At 40.6% G+C, this 25,030-nt stretch overlaps 1 protein-coding gene across 1 annotated transcript; it reads right to left on the reverse strand.

The window, feature by feature from the left end:
- Positions 1–5,723: 5,723 nt before the first annotated feature.
- Positions 5,724–19,781, reverse strand: LOC117532709 (gasdermin-E-like). The gene is made up of 10 exons (XM_034196148.1): positions 19,677–19,781; positions 14,689–14,917; positions 14,382–14,574; positions 13,150–13,318; positions 12,699–12,819; positions 10,869–10,958; positions 8,790–8,911; positions 7,944–8,112; positions 7,784–7,854; positions 5,724–6,223 (listed from the first exon to the last, which is right to left on the reverse strand). The coding sequence occupies exons 2-10, from the start codon at positions 14,897–14,899 to the stop codon at positions 5,990–5,992; spliced, it is 1,380 nt and encodes a 459-aa protein (XP_034052039.1). The 5' UTR covers positions 14,900–14,917; positions 19,677–19,781; the 3' UTR covers positions 5,724–5,989.
- Between the last annotated feature and the right edge of the window lie 5,249 nt (positions 19,782–25,030).

Below are 25,030 nucleotides of genomic sequence, written 5' to 3' on the forward strand. Positions count from 1 at the left end.
CACTTATTTTGTATTCAATTCAGAAGTTTACTAAAGTCATACAGAGATCTTGGCTCTGTTAGATAAGTTATACTTTATATTACATAAATAGACCAAAGTGAAAATATTTCCACACATTTCACAATTTGGGATGAATGAAGATAGATAGAGGCACAGATAGATAGATAGATAGATAGATAGATAGATAGATAGATAGATAGATAGATAGATAGATAGATGGATATGTAGATAGATACTTAATTCATCCCAAATTGTGAAATATGTGGAAACAAGTATAAACATAATAACATTAAATACAAATAAAAGCAATAGACAGGAATATATGCATATACAGTAGAAAGGACACGATGAATATTATAACATTTATTATACAATCGTATAAGTTGTGCCACCACAGGTGCAGCAACAGCTCATATTTTGTGCTCTGTGAAAAAAAATACTCTAGTACATCCATGGAAAATACACAGGGCGTTTCTCAATCTGTGTTTCTGTCTGTACTTGTGTTCTTGTGTAACATCCATTTTTTTTATTAAAGGGTCTAATCAGCCGTAAGTGGAAACACCTGAGTGGATGTACCATGGTCCATGTGTGAGAATAAAGCATACACCCTTGTACAGAAGTGGCGGATATGGTATGTACACACAAGAAAATACTTGTCGTTCTTTTGCTTAATACTACTTCAATCAGACTCACATATGCACGATAAAGAATGTGCTGTTTGGAATCTCAGTAATACAAAAATAAATCTCAGAACAAGCAAAGACTTTTAGTAAAAATAAAATAAATGTTTTATTTATGTTTTATAGCTTTAAATCACAGAGCACAGGGGTTAACCTCTCATGTAAACCATTTTTTTCAAATAACTAATAATTTAACAAATAAATCAGATTTTTTCATATTGGGGAGATACTAATCATACAATAAAAAAGTTTATTCACCCTATACTGTATGTAAGACACAATAATACACTTTAATAGAGCAATGACATGGACAAAAACATAAAGTAAAACATTTTTCAAAATAGATTACTGTAGTATGGTTAAAACATATTTTTTTCCAGTCAACAATCAAAACTAAGAAAGTGGAGAAAAGGCAACGTCAGCTTCATAAAACTTCATAGCTAAAATAAAATACACATAATCCACAGATGAAAATAAAGAATTGTAATATAAGGTAACTTTATGTATTCAATGACAGTATTCCAGGGAATGGTAAATATCGTTCATTATAAATAAAATTGTTGAAAAGAACATATTTTCATAAGGAGCATTAGCAGCAATAAAATACAGCCTGATTGGAAATAAAAACCTCGGCAATAATATGCATTCGTCTGCAGTTTATCCATATATACTTGTATGCATTTAATACTGCATGCCAGAGTTCCCGTTAGCCGGTAATTACCGGACTATGACTGGTAAAATATGCTGAAGACCGGCAAATCTAAATCTCTCCGGTCAAAGTGTCCGTTCAAAATAATTTCCGTTTAGCGCAATACCACATCAGTTGCGCAACTTGCGCCATTTATGTGACAGACAAAAGAGTATGTGACAGACAAGAATAGTCAATTCTAATGTCTAACCTGTGTCTAAAGGCCCTGACACACCAGGCCGATTTCGGCTGTTTTCGTAAGTCGGGAGACGAAGCGTGTCCTGTCGCCCAAACTCAATTTGGTGTGTCCCGCACCGTCGACGTGACACGCCTTATTTGGACTGCCTGTCCCGATCATAGACTGTATATATAAATGGACGTAGTGTCCGTGACGTCACCCATAGGATTCTGAAGAGTTGCCGTGAAGCCCTTAGTAGGCGGAGTCGGCCACTAACGGCTCGACTGTGACGTCAGAGTCTAATCCCGCCTGCTCCAAATAAGGGCAAAGAGGCGGAGCCGAGGCGGGACCTGCTGCCTCCGAACTGGAAGTAAACAGAGCTAGCTCAGGCTAAGAAGCTAAGCTAACATGAAATACATGCATACCAAGTTACTGCTAACAGTGTCGTTCCCATATATAAATGTTACATTCATAATCAAATGAGACAATCTGCAAGAGAATTAGCTATATTTTGTTATTCTTAATGCTTGTCACACGTTGAGAAAAGACGGACTCCTCCGCCCGGACCTAATGGAGCCGCAGTGGGCTAGCTCCGGGACGCCGGCTGGAGCTAGCCCCCTGCGGCTCCGTTAGCTCCGGCGGCCACCACTGGGATAATTGGGTCCCCTATTAACATTTGCTCCCGTTTAGCATTATGGGCGTCATAGCCATAGACTCTAAAAGTCTTACCCAAGGCTGAATCATAAACTAAAATGTACATGTATGCATAAAGGGTTACGTCCTTAGCTGGCTAATAAGTAACAAGCTAAGCTACCAAGCACACAAACACCTACGAACGGGGTTAACATGTATAATATTATCATTTTAGACTTCTTGGAAGTTCTGTTAGTACATTCAAGCGCACAGCACGACATTTTAATTGTCTGGTATTTGTAACAATATTCCCTAAAAGGCACAATCACCACGAAAACGGCTAAAGCTAAAGGGTCAAGTACAGTACTATGACTAACTAACGTTGTAGCCTCTATGGTTGTAGCCTAGCAGAGTGGACAAGTTGCTGTTAGCTGACAGTGAGGCATGTACGTGTCCATCAACGTGACCACGCCCTAATTTATGCAAAAACAAAACAGCCAGTCCCTAGCGGCCCATGTATGAACTGCAGTGTGTGGCACTTCCGTATTGGCTTCCCGGCTGTTCCTCAGAGTTTGCCGCTTGGTCCCGATGCATGGCCGATTCAGCCATGCATCGGGTCTGGCAGTCGGACCAAACAATCACTCTGATTGGCTGTTCAGCTAGCGAATCAGTGCATGAGGAACGAAACGGAAGTGAGGGACGCAAACAAACGATTTAAGAAGGCACACACAGACTGATATTCATTTTCATCTCATCAAATCTGCGATCTGGAATGACGCAAACGAAGACCTGCTCATTACATTGATCCAGGAGAGGCCAGCTCTGTACGACATCACAGAGAAAAGGTACTCGAACCGAGTAGTGAAAACCGGACTCTGGCGAGAGATTGAAACGCAACTTGGTTTCTCGGGTAAGATTATCTTTTTCATCAATTGAGCTCTTTAGCAGATATTGTTGGCTTTTTATTGTTTGCCAGCGTACAGTGACGTTAACTTGAAATGTAATTTGTTATTTCAACCTTGTGTTTTGTTGTTATCTTGTTGCTAGCTGTGCAGTTTGGCACTGCATATAGATATGAATTGGACATGCTAACTAGCCACAATGCTTACATCGTTTATTTGAGTGCTTCAGAGAAAGAGCTGAGGAAGCAGTGGGATTCTCTGCGAAGCCAGTACACCCGGTAGCTACAGGAGACTTGCCCCTTCGGGTAGTTGTGGAGCACCAAAGACGGACAGACAGCAGTGGATCATAACCAGGCTGCAGTTTGCACACGATATTTGTTGTTGTTTATATCATGCAGTCTGTTCTTCTTCTCTGTCTTCCGGTTGTTGCCTATTTAATGAGGAATACACACTACCGCCGCCTGCTGGTAAGGAGAGTTATTGCCACTCACGCACTGAAGTCTTTGCGGTGTGTTCCCGTGCGACACATGGCCAAGACGCAGGAGAACACCACGACGCAACAGCCGACGTCGGCGTCGGCGAGTCCTCTGGTGACTGCTTGGTGTGTCAGGGCCTTAACACGTAATGTGGAGAAAGAGATGTCCTGTATGGGTTGATTGTGCGTTGATCTGTTGGTAATGCCTCGGGGTTCCGGTGCGCATGTAAACAAATGCATAATTCTGCGCTATACTTTGTGGCCTCACCCAGTTGCATAGCGACACTTATTGTGTAGGTGTCTTTTGATAAGCAGGTAGTCATATCATTAGCTAGAACTAGCTGGATCTGATCGATATGGACATAAATGCGAGTGAAGTCTAATCTGACGGGAGAGAGATCAGCTGCTGCTGACGAGTCGACACGCAGCTCTGCATGATCACATGCAGTGGTGAGCGGAACAAAACACACACCAGGTTAGAATATCACACGTGGCTATTTTAATGACCTCTCAAACTACCGTAACTAGTTATAGATATGTTTAGTTTTACTGTCGGGTCACTCATTACTGATCCGCGAGCTGCATGATACTGACGGGCTGTCAGGAGAGGGAGAGCGCTCCGTTTATTATTCCCTTGTTATTGTAAATTACTGTACACTTTTGAATAATGTAGTTAATCTACTATAATTAGTTTGTTTAATATCGAATCATATCTATTTGTTTTAAAGCACAATAAATAACAAAGAAGACCTTTAACAGACATGTTGACCGGCGAAAAAATATTCTAACGGGAACTCTGCTGCATGCATGTATATATTTGATCAATTTGTATACCCTCCGCATGCATTACATTTAAAATGTTGTTGCTAATTTTAAAATGTTATATCTCATTGATTGACAAGTAAGTGAACAAGAAAATGTACTGTAAAATACAAATATATATACAAAGAAATAGTAGTACAGGTTTATGTAAGGTGCCATTAAAGGAAACATCCCCAAAGTGAACATGTATAAACCATGTCTACAACAGTATATACAGTACACTGAACAAAAATATAAACGCAACACTTTTGTTTTTGCTCCCATTTTTCATGAGATGAACTCAAAGATCTAAAACATTTTCGATATACACAAAATAACCATTTCTCTCAAATATTGTTCACAAATCTGAAATAATCTGTGATAGTGAGCACTTCTCCTTTGCCGAGATAATCCATCCCACCTCACAGGTGTGGCATATCAAGATGCTGATTAGACAGCATGATTATTGCACAGGTGTGCCTTAGGCTGGCCACAATAAAAGGCCACTCTGAAACGTGCAGTTTTGCTTTATTGGGGGGGTCCGAAAACCAATCAGTATCTGGTGTGAGGGTTAGGGTAATGTTGTGAATCGAGTGGCCCATGGTGGTGGTGGGGTTATGGTATAGGCAGGCGTATGTTATGGACGACGAACACAGGTGCATTTTATTGATGGCATTGTGAATGCACAGAGATACCGTGACGAGATCCTGAGGCCCATTGTTTTGCCATTCATCCACGACCATCACCTCATGTTGCAGCATGATAATGCACGGCCCCATGTTGCAAGGATCTGTACACAATTCCTGGAGGCTGAAAACATCCCAGTTCTTGCATGGCCAGCATACTCACCGGACATGTCACCCATTGAGCATGTTTGGGATGCTCTGGATCGGCGTATACGACAGCGTGTTCCAGTTCCTGCCAATATCCAGCAACTTCGCACAGCCATTGAAGAGGAGTGGACCAACATTCCACAGGCCACAATCAACAACCTGATCAACTCTATGCGAAGGAGATGTGTTGCACTGCGTGAGGCAAATGGTGGTCACACCAGATACTGACAGGTTTTCGGACCCCCCCCAGACCCCCCCCAATAAAGCAAAACTGCACGTTTCAGAGTGGCCTTTTATTGTGGCCAGCCTAAGGCACACCTGTGCAATAATCATGCTGTCTAATCAGCATCTTGATATGTCACACCTGTGAGGTGGGATGGATTATCTCGGCAAAGGAGAAGTGCTCACTATCACAGATTTTTTCAGATTTGTGAACAATATTTGAGAGAAATGGTTATTTTGTGTATATAGAAAATGTTTTAGATCTTTGAGTTCATCTCATGAAAAATGGGAGCAAAAACAAAAGTGTTGCGTTTATATTTTTGTTCAGTGTAATTTCATCGCGTAAAATATAGATATATATATATTTTGTAATTAAAAAAATAAGCGCTTGCTCATAAAATATATTTAAGTAAAAATGTAACGGGAAGATTTGTAGCAATAGTATGAATATATGGAAAAAATACTATAATAATACAATGATTTCATGCTTAATTTAGAATAAACTTTCCAATGAAGAAAGAAATGGAAGGAATACATTTCATACAAAAGAGAAAAGTGCACATGCAGACACTAAGTACTACTTTTGCCCTTTGCACAGCAGAGCCAGTCCTTGTATGCAGAGAGAGAGGATTAATGGGAGCACTCCTGCTTCACTTCCTGTCTCTGACCACAGCCTGTCACTGTCTCTCTTCAGCGCCACGTTAGCGGAGCGGAGCAGCTGCTCTGCCTGCTGGAAGGCCTGGTTCTCCTGCAGGAGGACATGGAGACACTGGATGGAGAGAGGCTCGCTGTTCTTCTTTAAACTGCACATCTGGAGGGACAGAATTTGAGAAATGGATACATAGGCGGTGGCTGGGTGAGGCAAAACATGCTTGTTATAAACACCGCAGAAGATGCTGTTATGTTTAACACAGCAATTCTATAAACCTACTGACCAACAATAACCACAGCACAGGAGCTACAGCAGGCTTGCTGTCTAATTCTTATTCTTTATTAGGATCCCCATTAGCACTAGCATGAGCATTGGCTATTCTTCCTGGGGTATTCACACACACAAAACATACATAAACACACAACAAAACTAAAACAAAACAGCTGATCATTTCATGCAATTTTAGCCATCATAAGGCCATACATACAATACATACATACCCACAGGCACAGTTCAATTTTACTTAATTTGTTTGCAACCTTTTGAAATGTACTTCCAGCTGACCATGGCTCTGTACATGACTGCTTTCTGTCCCATATTTGATTTCGATTTGGGTAATACAAACCTTCCTTCTATTGTATGTCGTGTTTGATAGTTGGGCATACTGCGCTATAAACCTTTGTGATAATATATGTGGTGAGTGAGTCACTGTAATATTTCTTACAAAATGTAACAAAATATAAGTTGACCTCTGTCTGACACTTAGCCATTTCAGTGTCTCCAGCATTTCAGGTACTCTGGTTCTGCAGGAGCACTGCAGTGCACACCGTGCTGCCTTATTTTGTGCCACTTGTAGTTTGTTTAAGTCTTTTTCTGCAGCACTAGACCATATAACCAAACAATAATCAAGCTGCGACAGAACCAAAGCGTCCATAACTTGTCTACTGACATCCATTGGCAATTATTTTACAATTATTTTTACAAGTGACACACCCCTTCCCATTTTACATACAACATTATCAATAGACCAAGATAATTTATGATCCAGGGTTATACCTAGCAATTTTGTCTCCTTGACCTGTTCAACTTGAATATGGTTTAAATGTAATTGCAATTTTGGTTCACCTTTTAACTGATGATTTGATCCTATTATTAAAGATTTTGTTTTTCCAGCATTAAGTACCAACTTATTATTTATGACCCCCTCTGATGTCAATTGTAGATCTTTGTTCATAAAACTAGTCAACTTTCTTGTAGACGGTGCTGCTTCATATATTGTCGAGTCATCTGCATACATTAAAATGTTGGCTTTTTCTAACACTAATGGTAAGTAATTTGTGAAAATAGAAAATAAAAGTGGTCCCAAATAACTACCCTGAGGTACTCCGCAAGTGACTGTCTTCATCTTTGGCAGACTTCCATTAAAAAAAACAGTTTGACTTCGATTTGTCAGGTAACTTTCTAACCACCTCAGCGTATCAAAATTAAAACCATACTGTTCTAGCTTGTGTAACAGCAAAGAATGGTCAATGACATCAAAAGCAGAACTACAATCAAGTAGTACTGCACCCACTAACTTCCTATTATCTAGTTCGCCCTTCCAACAGCTTTCCCCTTTATGGTAAACTAAGCTAAGAGGCTCCTAGCTGTAGCTTCATATTGTTATACAAATAACATTTTCAGACAACATGAAACAATCTGCAGTACAATTTAACTAACCAATGTGTTGAAGGCCTCCAGAAAATGAGAGCTGCTCTCACTCAAGAGGCTCAGAGTTTCATCAGGCAACTCTGCAAAAAAAACACATATGAAACATGTTTGCTCAAAATCACTGTGGGAAAATGTTTACAGCCCTCTACAGACTCAAGTTTGTCCTCACCTTCCATGGCACTGACCAACAGGTGAGCTGCATTAAGGTGTAAAGGGACGTCAGCAGCACTGTCTGTGCCAAGCAGCTCCAGTATGGCTGACAATAATTTTCTCTGACTCTCTGACAGATCCTTATGCTTGGCCATATCCAGTGTTTCACCACTGCACAACTCGTCCAGCTAAGAGAGACAGGTACAGAGAGGAGAGGAAATAGAAAAAACACGAAAAATAATAGAGTTGTCCAGTAATGACTCCAAAAACGTAGAAATGAGTGAGCATTTGACAACTTGTGTTACCTTTGAAGTCAACTGTTTATGTCATGTGTTTTGCTAAGATGCCTTAAATAATATGTGTGTTGATCTAGGTGTAAGAAGACTAAGATATTCTCATGTTTTGTTCTACAACATAAAATAATGCTGACTAATTTCCGAGCATTAGCCGCCTTTAGCTTAGCGGTGGTGATGTGCAACCATGCAACCGTGATGTTGATCATAAAAGTTCTGTTAATATGTGGAGTCTTTCCTGCTGAAAACAATGTTTAAGTATCATAAACGTGTGTTTGGTGAACATTTCATTGTCTGCAATATTCTAAAATGAAATAGTAAAATAAATGGGGCCTTTGCGATGCTAACATCTGGGTCGGCCTACAAAATGATGTCACCACACGAACACTCTATAACACTGCATACCAGTCCTGTTGCAATCCAAATCCATGTCTGTCCAAAATGTCATCTCCTAATGCTTTAATCCTATTAGACATTTGTATGAAGTTCTCATTGAGTTATGGCCAAAAATGTGTTTTGGGAGGTCACGGTGACCTCGACCTTTGCCTACCAAAAGTCAGAGTGTCACTCACCGAACACTCAACATGTGACAGGGCAGTTCTGTCCCTCAGAGTCTCTTGGAGTCTCTTGAACAAAGCGTATCGAGTGGACTGGGGGAGCTCTGCCAGAGGAGAAAGATCCATCTCATGTGATCCTGTAAAAAAAGGGAGATACTGTGTCAGGTTTCAAACAGAACACGTCTCATTCTCGGGATTATGTCTACCTACATACATTATCCACTCGTTTTAATCTCCAAATGTATAAATAGTACTGCAACCTTTTTATTTTGAGATATTCCGCTTTCTTACAAACAGGTACAGAGTTCTTGGTAAACCCCTACAACCACAATTATTGAAGATATTACGCAATTACACTCACATTTTTCATGACACGTTAAAATGGAAGTAACTCAGTCATGACTAGGGATGGGTATCGTTTGAAATGTATCGATTCCGATTCCGGTTCTGCTTATCGATTCCGGTTCTTATCGATTCCCCGTTTCGATTCCAAAATTGTAAAAGAAAGAGGTCAAACGTTTAGATAACAAAAATATCTTTATTTTTTTAAACTTTAACTGACATTTTTACAAATAAAAAATATACATGCAATACAAATGTATTGCACAATAGATGTGCTTTATTTTAACTGAGCTATGCCTGTGGCAAGCTATTAACAGGCATTACACTGTGCCTTGTCTTTTTCTTTTTTAGTGTAGTGGAGCCTCACTTTAGAGCGTTTACCGCGATCCATCTTTGGTGTCATGAAGTGACTGAGCTCGTGAACTGTCTACGGGAGGGCGGGGGGAGCCTCGCTGCGGGGCAACTGTGGACCTCTGTCGCCGCAACTTACATGATGCCGTTTAAAAAAATGAAGGGCGGTGCCGGCTGTCAGCTAACCGAGCCGGCCGTCAACGGCCCGCTGACGACCGGCCGTTCTGTGATTCTCCAGAACACACAGATGGCCAGTCCTCCCTTACCCTGGCTGTATTCCACCGGGTCGCCGCGGCGCTGACGGACCCGGTGGAATACAGGGTCTACCGCGTTTAGGAACGGTTAAGCAGAACCGAAATTGTGTATTTTGTATGGGTACCCGGTACCCGGCATTTTCTTATCGGTTCTCATCTGGAACCGACTTAATGACTTACTTATAATTCTCCAAAAATAGTATGATTTTTCAACATCATGTAGCCTATATTTAATGCAGACCCAGACACTGTTGCATAATTAACTAATTCTAAACATTTGTGATAAGGGTTTGTCCTCTATAGCTTCTTGCTAGTTGAACTTTTAGTTGGGAATAACTGATAAATTAGTTTGAGTTGAAAAGTGTGAATTGTCATCTAAAATCTGAGAATAGAAGAAGACTATTTGGCTAACTGTAAAATATTATGTATATATTAGTATAACGGGCTGTACATTTCTGACAATGACAGATATATAAAGACCTACTAGTAATAGTCAGAGTTGGGAAAAAATGTATAACATGTAATCAGAATTACGAAATCAAATTGCAAAAAAAGTGAACTACAGCCTCATAAACCCAGATTGACTGTGGGAAAATATGCAATACGATTGAGGTTACTTTGCTAAGGATTTCTATGTAATAAAAAATATATTTCTGTTTAGTCTTCGAAACATGGCAATTTTCTAAAACGTTTTTTATTTTTAAATAAAGACAGCACATGTAGTTTGTGTCAGTACTGTTTTTTGTATGGGAAACATGGTTTCCCCCAAGGGAAACACTGAATTCGCAAACATTTTTGAGATCTTGAAAGAGAAGAAAAGGCAATATTTCAATGTTTTATTTTGAAGTAATCCAAAATAATTTCAAAGTACCCTGACTTGAGCATTGTACTTAAAGTTGAAGTTTTATATTCAGATGCTGGTCAGACCAAACACAATTCCACCAAACATTAAATCCACAGAGCCATCTGCAGCAGAAAAGGGATCTTATTTCCTTTCCATCACTTCCTTAATGTCTGTCATTTTCTCCCAAAATAGAAAGTGTAAATGGAAGCTTATCCATTAAAGTTATTTCCAATTAACTGACTTATTATATAAAGCACAAACCATTTTGCATTTCAATCAAAGCTACTTTCTCTGGAAACATACCGTCCACCCAATCCAAGGAATCCTGGGATGGCCAGGACTCAGGCGAGTCTGCTTCAATGCCTCCTATTGTTCCAGGCCGTAGGCATATATCTACACACAACATCACATAGTCAAAACACAAAATCAGACAATTCACTATTGAATATCAGCCTATGGGATGTTAAAAAATGATGGACTGATTTATATTAAGTGATGTTTGACTGTACTTCTCTATACAGTGTAGTATTTACTATATTTGTATTTATTATTATGCATTTAAAAAACAAGGACCATGCAAAAAAAGGAAATTATTTATGCCAGAGATTTGTAATACTCGCTAACACACAGCTGTTAAGGCCCTGTCACACTGTCCCGAAATTGACACCCGATGAACACACGAATATGGAATTGTGAATTTCGCACGAAGATGGCCCCGAACCACACACGAAGGCAACATTTACATTACATTTAAGACATACAACTGCAATGAAAGTACCAAAAACAATTATGTTACAGTACTATGATACTGTACTGATATCTTCAGACTTTGTTCTTTACTTTATCCGTCGTTATATGTAGAAAATATTACGTTTTCTCCGTAATGTTGTTTCCATAACAACAACAACTTCCTGTCAACTGTCCTTCAAAATAATATATTATATCCTTTTTAGTTTCACAGAACACAAATTGGGTTATTTACATAATATATTTACATGATTTTGTTGTGCAATAAAACAACCCGATGGACACACGATAAAGGAAATGTTCAAATTCGGCTGTGATCGTAGCAACATCGGGCCATTCGTGAGGGCATCTTAAGCCTTCGTATGACCGCCGGTGGAGTTTCTCAGGCTCCGGCAGCAACTTCGTGAGCAGTGGCAAAATCTTTGGCATGCCAAAAAATTGCCGAAGGACCTTGCGAAGATTCATTTTCGTGTTGAATTCGTGTGTAAATGTTGCCCTTCGTAAGGCCATCGTGAGGGCATCTTGTTATCATCGGTGCCATCGGGCATTCGCCCCGATCAGAGTGAGGGTGAATGCACCGATGATAACACGAAGATGACACGATTTGACAAGATGCCCTCACGAGTACCTTACGAAGTTGCCGCTCACGAAGTTGCTGCCGGAGCCTGAGAAACTCCACCGGCGGTCATACGATGGCTTAAGATGCCCTCACGAATGGCCCGATGTTGCTACGATCACAGCCGAATTTGAACATTTCCTTTATCGTGTGTCCATCGGGTGTCAATTTCGGGACAGTGTGACAGGGCCTTTAAGGATAACATGACCGTTGCTAGGGAGGATCAAGGGACAATGTGCAGTCACTTCAATCAGCGGAAAGAAGTCCGGTCGACTTAACTTCAACATTAGGTATCATCCATCAAAAAACACCATGGAATACTTTTTGAATATTAGCTTTTATATTTGTGGAGAGCACAAAACGTTGGTTTCAAGATGGCTGAACTGTCCCCAGAGAAGAAACAGGTTTAAATACAGCGCACTGGACGTCAGAAGAACTACAGAGGTGAGACAGGAAGTAAACACTTAAGAGAGCACAGTATTGGCTCTGGCAGTGTTTAAAGACTGGTTAATGGAAAATAAAACAGTTTTTGTTTTTGCCGCAGATCCAGATGTTGGTACGCAATGGAATGGACTGAATACCATAATTATTTTTTTGTATATCTTGTCAAACTAAAGAGAAGTGAAAATGTGATTCACACTTCCCATTTTCCAAGACATTTTTTGTCACAATGACCCCATTTTTTTCTCTGTAAACACACACACACACACACACACACACACACACACACACACACACACACACACACACACACACACACACACACACACCATAGTGTCCATCCTTTTTAATGTCCAGTTCCAGGACGCTGTACGCAATAACTGTTCCAGACGGGATCTCCAAGGAGACGTCGCTGTCCGCCTCAATGTTGCTGCTGTTCTTCACACACAACTAAGAATACACACACAGGCCAGGAATTTTAAATTAAAAGGTACTTAAGTGACAATCTTACTGAAAAATAAACAAATATTACATTGGTGTCACTTTATTAAACCATCATTAATAGATACGTCAAACTATTTCTCCTTTTGTTAATGATAAAAAAACACTATATATAGTAAATGAAAGGTAATTTATGTACGTATACATAATAACGAAAAAGCATTCATAATCATTAGTTAACTTGATTCATTGTCTAATAATGGCACAGATTACAGTAAAATAAACAATATCAAAAGTTTTATTGAATTCTGAAAATACACATTCACACTCCACACCCACCTTAGCAGGGCTCCCTAGCAGGCCCACCAGCCCCTGGAAGATGCACTGCTCCCTTTTCTTCTGGGTGATGGAGCAGGGGGTGGTGGTGAGGATCCTCTCCTTCACCACTGCCAGCACCTCCTCTCGCTTCTCCATCTGCTTCACCAGCTTATTCTGCATGTCCACCAGCCTAACGCAAAATAAAAAAGTGTATGAATTACAATGGCAATGTAGTGTATGTGCGTGGTATTTAGGTGTAATCTATTAGTAATTAGTAGAGAGGTGAAGGCATGACACATTGTTGTAAACTGGCGGGAATATTAGATTCCAAAGTGTCCTTTGACAAAAGGCAATTGTATTATTGCAGAAAATAAGATCTTTGGCAAAGCAACGTTTATGATACTTAAATATTTTGTTCAGCAGGATAATCTCCACATATTAACACCACTTTTACGATTTTTGAAGCGTAAATGCAAAATGCAAATTGCTAAAAATAAATTGCTAAAAGTAAATAGCAAAACTATAGCTTTAGCTAACGTAAAGGCTATTAGCGAACAAAAACACAGTAGCATGGCATCATGTAAACACTGCTACGCTAGAGGCGGCTAATGTTGAGCAGGGTGACGTTCATTTTATGAAGTTGTTAATAAGACACTTAAAAGCTATAGACATTCACCAGTGGTGTACTTACTGACATATCGTATGTTGGATTTGTAAATCTACTAAACTTGTATTAACCACAGGCCTTATTTTGGGAATTTAACCCAGAACACATATAAAACATTGAATTCAAGACAAACAACATCACAGTTGCATGGCTTCACTTAACCACCGCTGAGCTAAAGGCAGCTAATGATGTCCGTGATGAGTTTTAGTGGTCACTTGTTAACAACCACTGTTTTTATTACACATAGAAGCTTCAGACATTAATCACTGGGGTATTTACTGACGTAATTTAGGTTGTAAAACAATATGAGGAAGCCAGAAGTAATAAGGTGCTAACTGATTCCTAGGTCCTGCAGCATGCTATTCACATTAGAAACCAGATCACTAGAACCAAGGACATATCAAGTGCAGTGTATTTAAGTAAGATGACACTATTGAACTCTGTGGTTTGCATTTTACTGGTTTGAGGTGTCAAATGTGTTGTCTAACTACATTGATTCCCCTCATGAATAATAAAGTTGTCACCCTTTCACCTTCTGCTCACTGTCCACAATGTGTGAATCTTGAATACGGAAATTATGAATGACCTGCTGCTGGAGTCCCGTAACAGCTTTTTCACATCCAGTTCCTCTTTCAACATCCTGCCAAAACATGATTGGAGCTCGGAGGAGCCGTGGCCCTCCAGTGTTCCACCGACGGGGCCAACCTCGGGGTCTAGCTTCCCGGAGACTGCGTCTCTAAACGTCCCCTTGTAGGTCAGAAAGTCTGTCTCGGACACTCCTGACAAAACATGTGATGTTGGATATGTGTGAGGGTAAATGTGTCTTACAATAAGGAGGCATGGAAATACTTGAGCAATTTCTATTCCCTTTTTTTCTGTATATGCAGACTTACCAGGACTTAGCACCTGGTCGCCTTGCAACAAGTCGCTGAGGGTGAAAACTGTGGGTTGGTACTTGGGGCTCTGCCAGAACCAGATGCGGTTGCGTTTGACAACTAGTCCAATAGGAACCAGTTTTTTTGAGTCGTTTACTCGCGACACATGGATGAGGCTTCCTTCAGGGTCAATCTGATGGACGAAGTTGGCAGTGGCTTTGGAAAACATGACTTCTACAAACGAGGGCTGCAGACACATAGAAGAAGAAGAAGAGAAAGATACTTTTAACACTTCAATTTCATTTTCTTAATTTGAAGGCGCAAGGAAATATTCAGAAATCATGTTATTATAAAGTAAAAAGCATTTCTCTTACAAGTTTGTCATTTCATTTTTTACAACACAATGTAATAATCTCTCACCAAAATACAATTGAATACTTGTATTTTCCACTTGTGATTTATATAAATGAATTCCAGATTATTGGGTTTAACTTGATTACATTTTTTAATCCATTGGCCCGCTACTTTTAATGCTTCAATTTATGTTGCAAGATGCCGAGAGCAAAGACCAGATGAGGAATTTTTCCCCAACTACAAACCACTGTGCGTTATTTCCTGTTGGTATTCTCCCCAGTCTCCCTTAAAATAATAGATGCAAGTCCCTATGAAGCCAGGTACTGTGTGGGTGTGTGTGAGGGCCATGTATCCCCACATCACCCTGTAACAAATAGTTGGGAGTGACTCACGAAGCCTACAGGAAGTCCCCTGGAAGTTGTCAACAAATTAACATGACCGAGAAAACACACACACACACACACACACACACACCATGGCTCACTGATTCTCATGGCTCTGATATCATAGCTTAAATATTTAAAGTAATCAGGCGTAAGCAGGATTTGTGCCGCTAGAGAAGAGAGACACAGAAACGAAAGAAGAAAGTTTGAGCTGTGTCTCCTGTGTTGTTTTAACCGAAATAATGCAATATTGGCTGGAAGGCATAAAGAGGCCAGAGAGGGGAACAAATATAAAACAGTTGCTCTTACCCTGAATGAAAAAAAAATCACCCATCCACCTTCCCATACATGCACAAAACTCCCCTTGACTTAAAGGTCCCATGTCATGGCCATTTCCACTGATCATAATTCCATTGTTGAGGTCTACTAGAATAGATTTATATTGTGCAATTTTCCAAACTCACATTGGTTTCTCAAACAGCATCTCTGTAAACTATGTGTATTCACTGAATTTCACTCTCTGCCTTTAACGGCTCGTTGTAGCTCCAATAGCTCCAGCCCCCACCCTCCCTGTGAGCACAGTGTGCTCTGATTGGTCGGGACGTTGTGAATCGCGCTAAGCTCCGTGGAGGTGTTGTTTCCTTGTTTAGCGATACACAGCGAAACACAGCCAAACTCATCCTGAGCACACACAAAGTCACAACCAAAGTAAAAACAATAAGTGTGGCTTGATATTGAGTAAGAAAAAGGTTGATAAACGCAGTGAGAATGGGTCTGCAGAGAGAATAGGTCTGCAGAGAGAATTTTGGCGCGATCCCAACTGTCTGTTATCAGCCTGCAGCCAGGGAGGAGAGATCAGCAGAGCTGCTTGCCTGAGTGTGTGAGGAAGTCCGTGGATTGGTCAATTTGGACCAATCAGCGGGGGCTTAACGTAACGGCTCCGCGGACGTAACGTAACGGCTCCACGGATTGGTCCATTTCGTTCCGGGTACGGTTGACATCATGCGTACCCGGAAGAATCAAATGGACAATGACGTATCTTCAACGAGGCGTTTTGGGGAGGTATTTTCTGTGTTAGAGTTTAACTCGCTACAGGGTGTACTTTGAGGGTTTTGACTCTGCACACCGTTTACATAAAAACCTTCATAACACACAAGGGGACGGGTACTAACCAAAAAAGCATGACATGAGACCTTTAACACATTTTCAGTGTTTGAAAACTCAAAGTCCAAATGTTTCCCAATTATTTACGTAGTTTCTCATGTTTTGTAGGATGTGGGCCAGGGAAAAATAGATTAAAAATAAGATTTTAATGTGTGAGGACATTTCTGACAATAAATAGACTGGCATGCAGTAAGGATTCACCATGGTCTGGCTATGTGTGAGCAGTAATGTAAAGATAGCCTAAAGGTTATGGTTCTCAAAATACTTACATTGTCACCATAAAGAAAACAACCAACATTATCGACTCTTATTTCTTTAGTATTATCTATGTTAATCTATAAAAAACAACATAAAATTACGTTAATGTGACGTCAAAAACTTGACGTGTCTCAATTCGGATATTTTCCGTAGTACACTGCTATGTTGTGCACCCTTAACACTTACAGGTAGGGTAAGAATGGAGAAACCAGCTCGAGTGCGCTAGAATTTGAAAGTACGCAGCCGAAAAAAAATCTGCCCCTTCCTTCAGTCTTCCTTACAGAGCCCCTCCTCCAACACACACGAACGCGCACATGACCAATGAGGGCACGAGATAAGTTTGTGCACGAGGTGGAAGGCTGACAGGCAGGTAGGCCATCCAGTTATTTTAGCCGTGCTTTTTACAGCGCTACGGCTTCCACAGATGAAATGTTTTAATGTATTTATTGTCAAAGCATTTAATATATTCATTGCTATCGGGATGTTAAGAGCATTCCATGGAATATAACAAAAAGTGTTTCTGAAGTGAATTACCTACCCTACCTTTAAACTGGGCGTCAATTTTGACCATGTAGCCTACTGATGTCTTAAAGGTCACCTATTATGCAAAATCCACTTTTTCATGTCTTTTATACATAAAAGACACACACACACCTTATCACCTGAATCTCCTCCTAGAGCACCATTGTGTTCTTTTTAACCAAATATCTCTCAGAGGGGTGTGGGGAGGGGCTCCTTATTTTCATCTAAAGTAAAAGACACAGAATCAGCACTTTTGAAACAGGGCTGAAACAGAGGGGATTATGGGATGCTACAATGCATAATCTGTTTGGTATTTCGAGCAAAACACTTCAGAGACATGTTTTGCATATATCTGAGACCTATAATATATTGATGAAAAACAGTATAATCAGGGTCGGCTCTAGAACAAATCGAATGGGGGGGAAATCATTTACCAAGGGGGGGCACACACTGCCGTCAACAACCAACACACAAACACCAACGCAACTTCAATTTAAAAAAACATGCTGTAAAGTCTATTGTCTTTCACACACATTGCAGGGGTGTAGTGCTATTTTATAGCGCACCTATGACTTGTGCATACATGCACGGTTGTGGCACGACCACCAAAACAGAAACATATGGACATAGGCCACCATATAAAAAGTGTGCAAATGTATTTTGTATCCTATCCATGTGAACATGTTTTAGGTGGGGGTGGACCTAACCTCCTCTAGGAGGGTCTGGGGGCATGCTCCCCCGGGAAGATTATTTTTAAAATATTGAAGTTAAATACATCAATCTGGTGCACTTTGAGAGCAACATTAGGAGATCTATGGATAGCCTGCATCTCTCAGCATCCATATGAAACATAACTGTACACAGATTTACTTTTTTTTAATGGATATTTTACTAATCACTCCCCTTTTAAACTGTATTCTTGTGTTACTGTCCTATAGTATTTCATACCCGTTTTTCATTTATTCTCTTATTTTTTTAATAACTAGGCTATAGGCTAATGATCATATACATGTGTTCCTCGCAAATACTTGTTTACATAAATGGTGACCAAACCGTTTGAGACCCACTGAGATAACTTACACTAAAGTGAACTATCTAAACACTGAGAGAGTCCTTACCTCAATGAGCTGAGGTTATACGATCCTCTCAGTCTGACAGGAGAGGACTCTCCTCCACCTTGGTATCGAAACAGCTCTTTATATCCGTTAGCATAGCTAGCTAACCAGATGCTAACAACAACATTCCACGTTACCGCTCGCGCTCTCACAAAATGCGATCGTGCCACACACACAGAGAGCCGAGCTTGAATGAAACACAGAGACCCAGAAGTAGGCTACTTGTACTGTACTGTATATCATATTATTTTCGATGGCTTTACTGTATAATCAGTGTAACAGATGAACAGATTGCCACCGGCTTTCATCTAAAACACACAGCCACGTAATGATAACAAAACAAAAGTCGGGGGTCATTGGTCAAGCAACACACCAATCAGAGAGCAGCAGTGAGCACACCTCAGGCTGTGTTTTATATTTGTATTCTTTATTTCTGATGTATTTCACACAAAAAACCTTTAGTGGAAACGTTTTCACTTAGCCCATATGATTACAAAAAAAAAACGGAAAAGTGGCAAGGCTTGCCCACGCTGCGTTGGGGGGGCACAGTGACTCATTTGGGGGGCATGGCCCTCGAATGACCCCCCATGACGCCGACCCTGAGTATAATAGGGGACCTTTAAATCGCACATGGTAGCTGTGCCTTCCTTGCTCTCTCTCACACTTTTGCCAAATCTCAATATAGGACTTGGGACGTACCTAAACACTAAAAGCTTATCTAAGTTCAGAAGTGTGCAATTTGAGACACAGCAACTACCTTCAATTTGTTGAACTTGAACTGTAGTCCATAAAAGAATAATAAACAGGGAGTAGAAGAAAGGAAAGTGTTTCATTAGGAATATAAGCTAATATAAACAACTGGCAAACTAAATACAGTGGTTAATGCTCCTATAACAGTCCTGTGCACAGTATTTACAAGTGTTACTCTCACGTGGGCAGGCTATTTCCCGGCAGCCCACGTGAATTTGTCTAATTCCTCATTTGGTGTGCGTGCTTTCACAGTGAGATCAGCTGCGCGGAGCCTTAAGAACACATGATACGGATTATGAGTGTGAAATCAAAAAATAAAGTGGTACTGAACAGGAAAAACTAAACGAATAGGCACATTGGTGAACAAAATAGACTACACTGAGAATAAAGTCCCTTTTGCTGGTATTCTGTATCTTAAACTACCAAAGATGAATGACTACTAAATGAAGTGGTTTCTTACCTCAAATGTACGACCAAATTGTCCAAACGCAGACCAAACTACTCCTGTGGTGTTAGCAGTCACTGTGTTCAGTTATAGCAGCGGCTGAATGCTCGGAGAGAGAGATTGACTCAACAGATATGCACTTCACTGACCACACCCCCTACCACTCTCTCTGGAGTTAATTTGAGCCTAATCATATACACTGTGTTTCAGGACATGAGCAGACTTGCCTCTTGGTTTTTTAATTAAATAAGAATGGAAATACTTTTTTACATTACATTACATTACATTACATTACATTACATTACAAATACTTTGACAGAATGTCTTATTATGGGATCATTCATGCCTTTTCTGCATTTTGTTGACTTTTTGGTTTGTGGTTTGCAAGGTCAGCAGAAGTAGGTTATTACAACACACTGTACGACCATAATGTCATACAACTGGCAGTTTCAGGAATATTCAAGTTTATTTTCGAGAAATAAATCAGAAAACACCTGAATTTGTTACTTTGTCAGGGATGAATTATCATATCATCCCATGTATTGTATTGTTATTACTGGCTACATAATCCTATTTAAATGTATTTACTTACTTTCATTACGCTGCTACTGGGGATATTTTACCATGGTTGTCCACGTATTTGATATTATTATTACCCACACGTTTGCCTACTCCATTTAATATACTGAATAGACTGTCCCTTCAATTTTGTACCACTGTAAATTTCACTGCTGAGTGACACATTTATTTCTGATTTCACTTTTAATCACACAAATAGCTCACAAAACCACACGCCTATGCAGCAGTGCCACATGGTAACGTTATACTAAAATAATCGCAGGTTACCTTCTGTCAAAAAACTCGCTTTAGCAACATATGAGAGTGAAATGGATGGAAATCCCCTGTAGGCCTACGTTAAATGGAAATTACATTTGGTGAGATGGCTGTTGATACCCAGAACAAAAATATGGGGGTTCAGATGATAGTAAATTGACGCAAAGACTGGGGTTAGTCAGAATGGGTGGGCTAATAGCGTTCCAGTGTTGATAAGTAGGGCGTTAACTATCTTTTGCATGTTGTCAGAAGAAGCAGAAGGAGGCTTAGAAACAGCTGTAGCAGCATGTCATGGAACTTTATCTCTACAAACAGCTCTGGATCAGACACAACAACTTGTCTCATGATCTTCATCACTAATGTTAGTTAGTGCCGCAAGATCAAATGATGTAACTTCTGAAGTTCTGTCACATGCTGGACCGTGCTTCGAGCTACAGCTAGCAGGAGTTGTGTATGTTTCCAACAGCTGGTGGCTCTGCATTTGGCCTTCCATTGTTTTAGCTAACAGCAACAGTATTTATAAGGCTAATGATTTGGATTGTGGTTGTTTGTTTGTTCTTGGTCTGGTGTATGCATTTCATTTGTCCGTTTTAATGCACATTTGTTGTTGTTTGTTGTTTGTTTTGTGATGTAAAACGCTAATAAGTAACCTGCATCATAATTGTGTAATGGCAGCATATTGAGTCTCGTTTTTCTGTAGTAAGCTGTTACCGCTGGGCGACTGTGACCTTGTTGGTCAGTAGGTGAATAGTATAGAGTGGCGAAGTCACGCCCATCTACTTCCGGTCCATGGGACCTTATTTCTGAAAAATTATGTATTGAAGTCAATGGAGAGAGAAAACGTATCTTTCGATCCCGTTTCAATTGTGCCATGAATTACACATATGATGTTTGTCAATCTTAAAAAATCATTTCCATGTCAAAAAAGTCACAGTTTGTCTTAAAATTGTTGAAATATAAGACTATGAAAAATACCCAACTAGAAAGACTACAAATCCCAGAGTCGCGTACATTAAAGGGGAAAGGAAACACCATTACAGCTATAATATTCCGGTAGTTTATTCATTTTACAATGGATATTGATCGTAATATTTATTGTATATGATATTACTCGCCAAAAGAAAATTAATTATCCGCCGGCCGGGTGGGGAATTCCGGGACCAGGCCGCCGCCATTAGGGGAGTCCCAAATGGGGCAGGGGCAGGGGCAGGTGCAGGGGCAGGGGCGGGATCAACTCCTGAACAACAACAAAAAGCCGGCGTTTTATCCAGTTTGTACACAACGATGGAGAAACTTAACAAGCAGCAGTGGTCCACTGAAGAGACCAGCTACCTACTGGGAATCTGGTCTTCCGAAGAGGTACAGAGGAAGCTGGAGCACAATCAGCCATTGTTGTTGTTGTCGGTGTCAGCTGTGAGGGGTTTCGCGCGGTTTGGCTTTATGAAGCAGGCACGCAAACGGTTACGTCATGACGCAAACTATGACGCAATGACGCAGCACCAGTCGGACTCTGGGCAGTGTGAAAAGAGCCGGAGCTAAACCGAAGAACCGGTTCTGAACCTGAAAATCTCTAGCACGGAGCTTGAACCGGAGTTGCGTTGGTGTGAATGAGGTATGTGAGGTCTGAGAAAGCCAGGGATGCGCTGGGGGGCACCCTGCTGTCAAATGAGGTGACCGAGCGCTCCTCGCCTGGGGATATGCTCCCTTCCCCTGTCTCCACGGCCAGGGAGAGCCGGTCCTTTTAGTCCCTCTCCGAGGAGAAGCAGGTGGTCCTGGCGTTGGCTAGCTCTTTCTGCCAACACGCCATCCCTGAGCGGCTTGTCTCCGTCTAGCCCCCCGCCTCAGCTGCTTCTCGACTCGGCGTCGCTACTCACAGCGTCCGCTGAGAGCTTGTTTTCCTCGGAGGCGCAGTCCGAGAGCTCGGAGCTACTGTCGGTCGGGGAGAGCATCCCGGTGGCACAGCCGGAGTCCTTAGATAAATCGTCGGAGCCTGTGCTGGCGTCCGAAACCTTACGGCGACACCCGGTGCTTTTCACTGCGTTGGCCGTTTTAGATGAGGCTGAGGATGATTTGCCCGCCGGTTTGCTCTTATCCGCTTTACCTTCCTTTCCAGCGAGACTTCCCACGGGGCTGCGCCGGGAAATGCGGCTGCCCAGGTGAATGCCTCCCGGCTTGACGCTCAGAGTCGGGGTCCCAATCCCTCCGCGAATCTTGGTGAGCGACCAACCGGGTACATCTTTCGGTCTGGCCGGGGAGGGTACAATACGCTCCTGACGACGACCGTTTTCTTTTGTTGGAAACCACTGGTACATTGCACGCCATGTTGTTTGCAGCTGTATTGAGCTTTGGCCCAGGAAGCCCTACCCACACAGTGACGTCACTGGGAAAGTCCCGGATCGATGGAAGCGCCCAAGGTCATTAGGCGCGTATTTCAAAAAATAAATTTGCGTATCTCGATCGTTTACATTGGGAATAGACTAGATAAATACATTTCCTAATGGGAATATTGTCGCATGGAAAGCAGTTTGAAAAGTGTTTCCATTTCCCTTTAACGTTACACATTACACTCGTGTTACTCACCAAAACCTTGTATAGCCGGTCCCGCATGCTGGCTCTTACGGAACCGACTAACTCCCCTTTTGTGTATGTACAGTTCTCAACATGCCCAGACTTGTAGTGATTTTCACCTATTTTAATACTTTTCACTACATTCTGAAAGAAAGAGGTGAAATGTGCTAACGTGACGGCCATCTTGGTGTTGGTGACGTATGCAAGACCAGAGTTGTAGTTCATTGAGTGCTTCACACAACAAAATGTGTTACTTCACAGTTTTACGACACATTTTTTTTTTTTGACTTGCAAAATTATCTTTTAAATTGACAAACATCATATGTGTAATTCGTTGCACAATTCAAACGGGATCAAAAGATAATCTTTCTCTCTCCATTGACTTCAATACATGATTTTTCCAAAATGGAGGTCCACCGGATAGGGAGGGATTTCGCCTCTCTATGGCAGTTATAAGCAGTAACATTTCTGTGGTCATCAAAACAAGTATGAAAGTTAAAAGGTCTATAGGTTAAATATTAGCAATCCTTTTCCTGAGCCCCCCGCAGCCCATGTTTAGGAGTTAGGACTGAAGCTGAAGGACTCGCAGTCTATATAAAAATTCTACCAATTGCTTGATTCTTGGAAATATATTTTATACAGATCCAGATTTACTAAGGCCAATTTTCCGACAGTTAATCGAGTGTTTTGAGCTTTATAGCTTGTTCTCAGACTGAAATGAGAGTATGGTCATGTCAGTCAACAACCAGACTTTAAACTGAATTATTGACACAGAAAATATGTTTGAAATAAACCATTATTAAATAATTCAGCTTGGAAATTACACACTTAGAACAGACATTGTTAAAGAAAATGTTTGCACAGTTAATAAAGTAATTGTCGGTTTTCTGTGTGTATTATTGTTCTATTAACTCTCTATTTAATCTATTTATTATAGTCTCTTTAAGTAGCCACGGGTCCGACCCTCCAGCGGCGCCCATGAACGCGGAGCGTTACGACAGCGACACTCAGCGGCAGTATTGTGGAACTGCAGCTAGTATTTTTTTTAATAGAAACAAAAGTCAGGTAAAGTGTTTCTCTTTTAATCAAGGCATGAACATATACAACAAAATGACATGTATGGAAGGTTGTAGCCCAAAAAAATTCAGATCGACAAATCAATGTTCAGAAGCACTAAAAAGACCGAAATAATAAAATAAACTGTTTACATGAGCACTTTGAATTGCCTTGTGTTGAAAGGTGCTATATAAATAAACTTGCCTTGCCTTACATCACACTGATTTGTAATGTTTTGTTTTTTTTTACAGTAGAGTATCTAACTCACAGCACATCCCCTATTTCTACTGTTTATTACCGTTTGGAAGTGATTTGAGGTTATTTAACTTGTTAAACAGAAAACCAACAGTTTGGAAGATTTGGGGGATTTTTTCATAAAACAAGACTGGTGCATGAATTGTATCTCAATTCTGAATGTGAGTGAAAGAAAAATATGTTAATATTCATAATACTACTACTGCTAAAAAATACTTTACAAGCCTTGCATTCAAAATTAAGTAAAAGTACAAAAGGATTCACATCAAAATACAATTAATGTTCCACGAGTTAAACTAGACTACTTGTTTTTGCAGAATGGCCCAATTCAGAATTATAGATATTATATAATTGTTTTCTAATTATTGATGCATACATGTGCTCATCCCTTTCATGTTGCAGCTCTATTAAAGATGGAGTTCAGTTTAATTACTTTGAACCTTTGAACCAGTTCGGTCTCTCCTTTATCCCCCAGCCCTCCCTTTTCTAGCTTCACTAGGTAGGTTTCGTAATTTCGACACTTGTGAAAGTACTTGAAGGCACCCATTTGCGCTCATTGTTCAGTCAGTGCTCTCAATACATTTATTTTAAAGACAAGCGCGTGCACGGTCAAACCAAACATAAAAGTTGTATTCAATTATTAGTGACTTAGAATT

The sequence above is a fragment of the Gymnodraco acuticeps genome, unplaced genomic scaffold (assembly GCF_902827175.1).
Source record: "Gymnodraco acuticeps unplaced genomic scaffold, fGymAcu1.1, whole genome shotgun sequence".
In the NCBI taxonomy this organism is placed as follows: Eukaryota; Metazoa; Chordata; class Actinopteri; order Perciformes; family Bathydraconidae; genus Gymnodraco; species Gymnodraco acuticeps.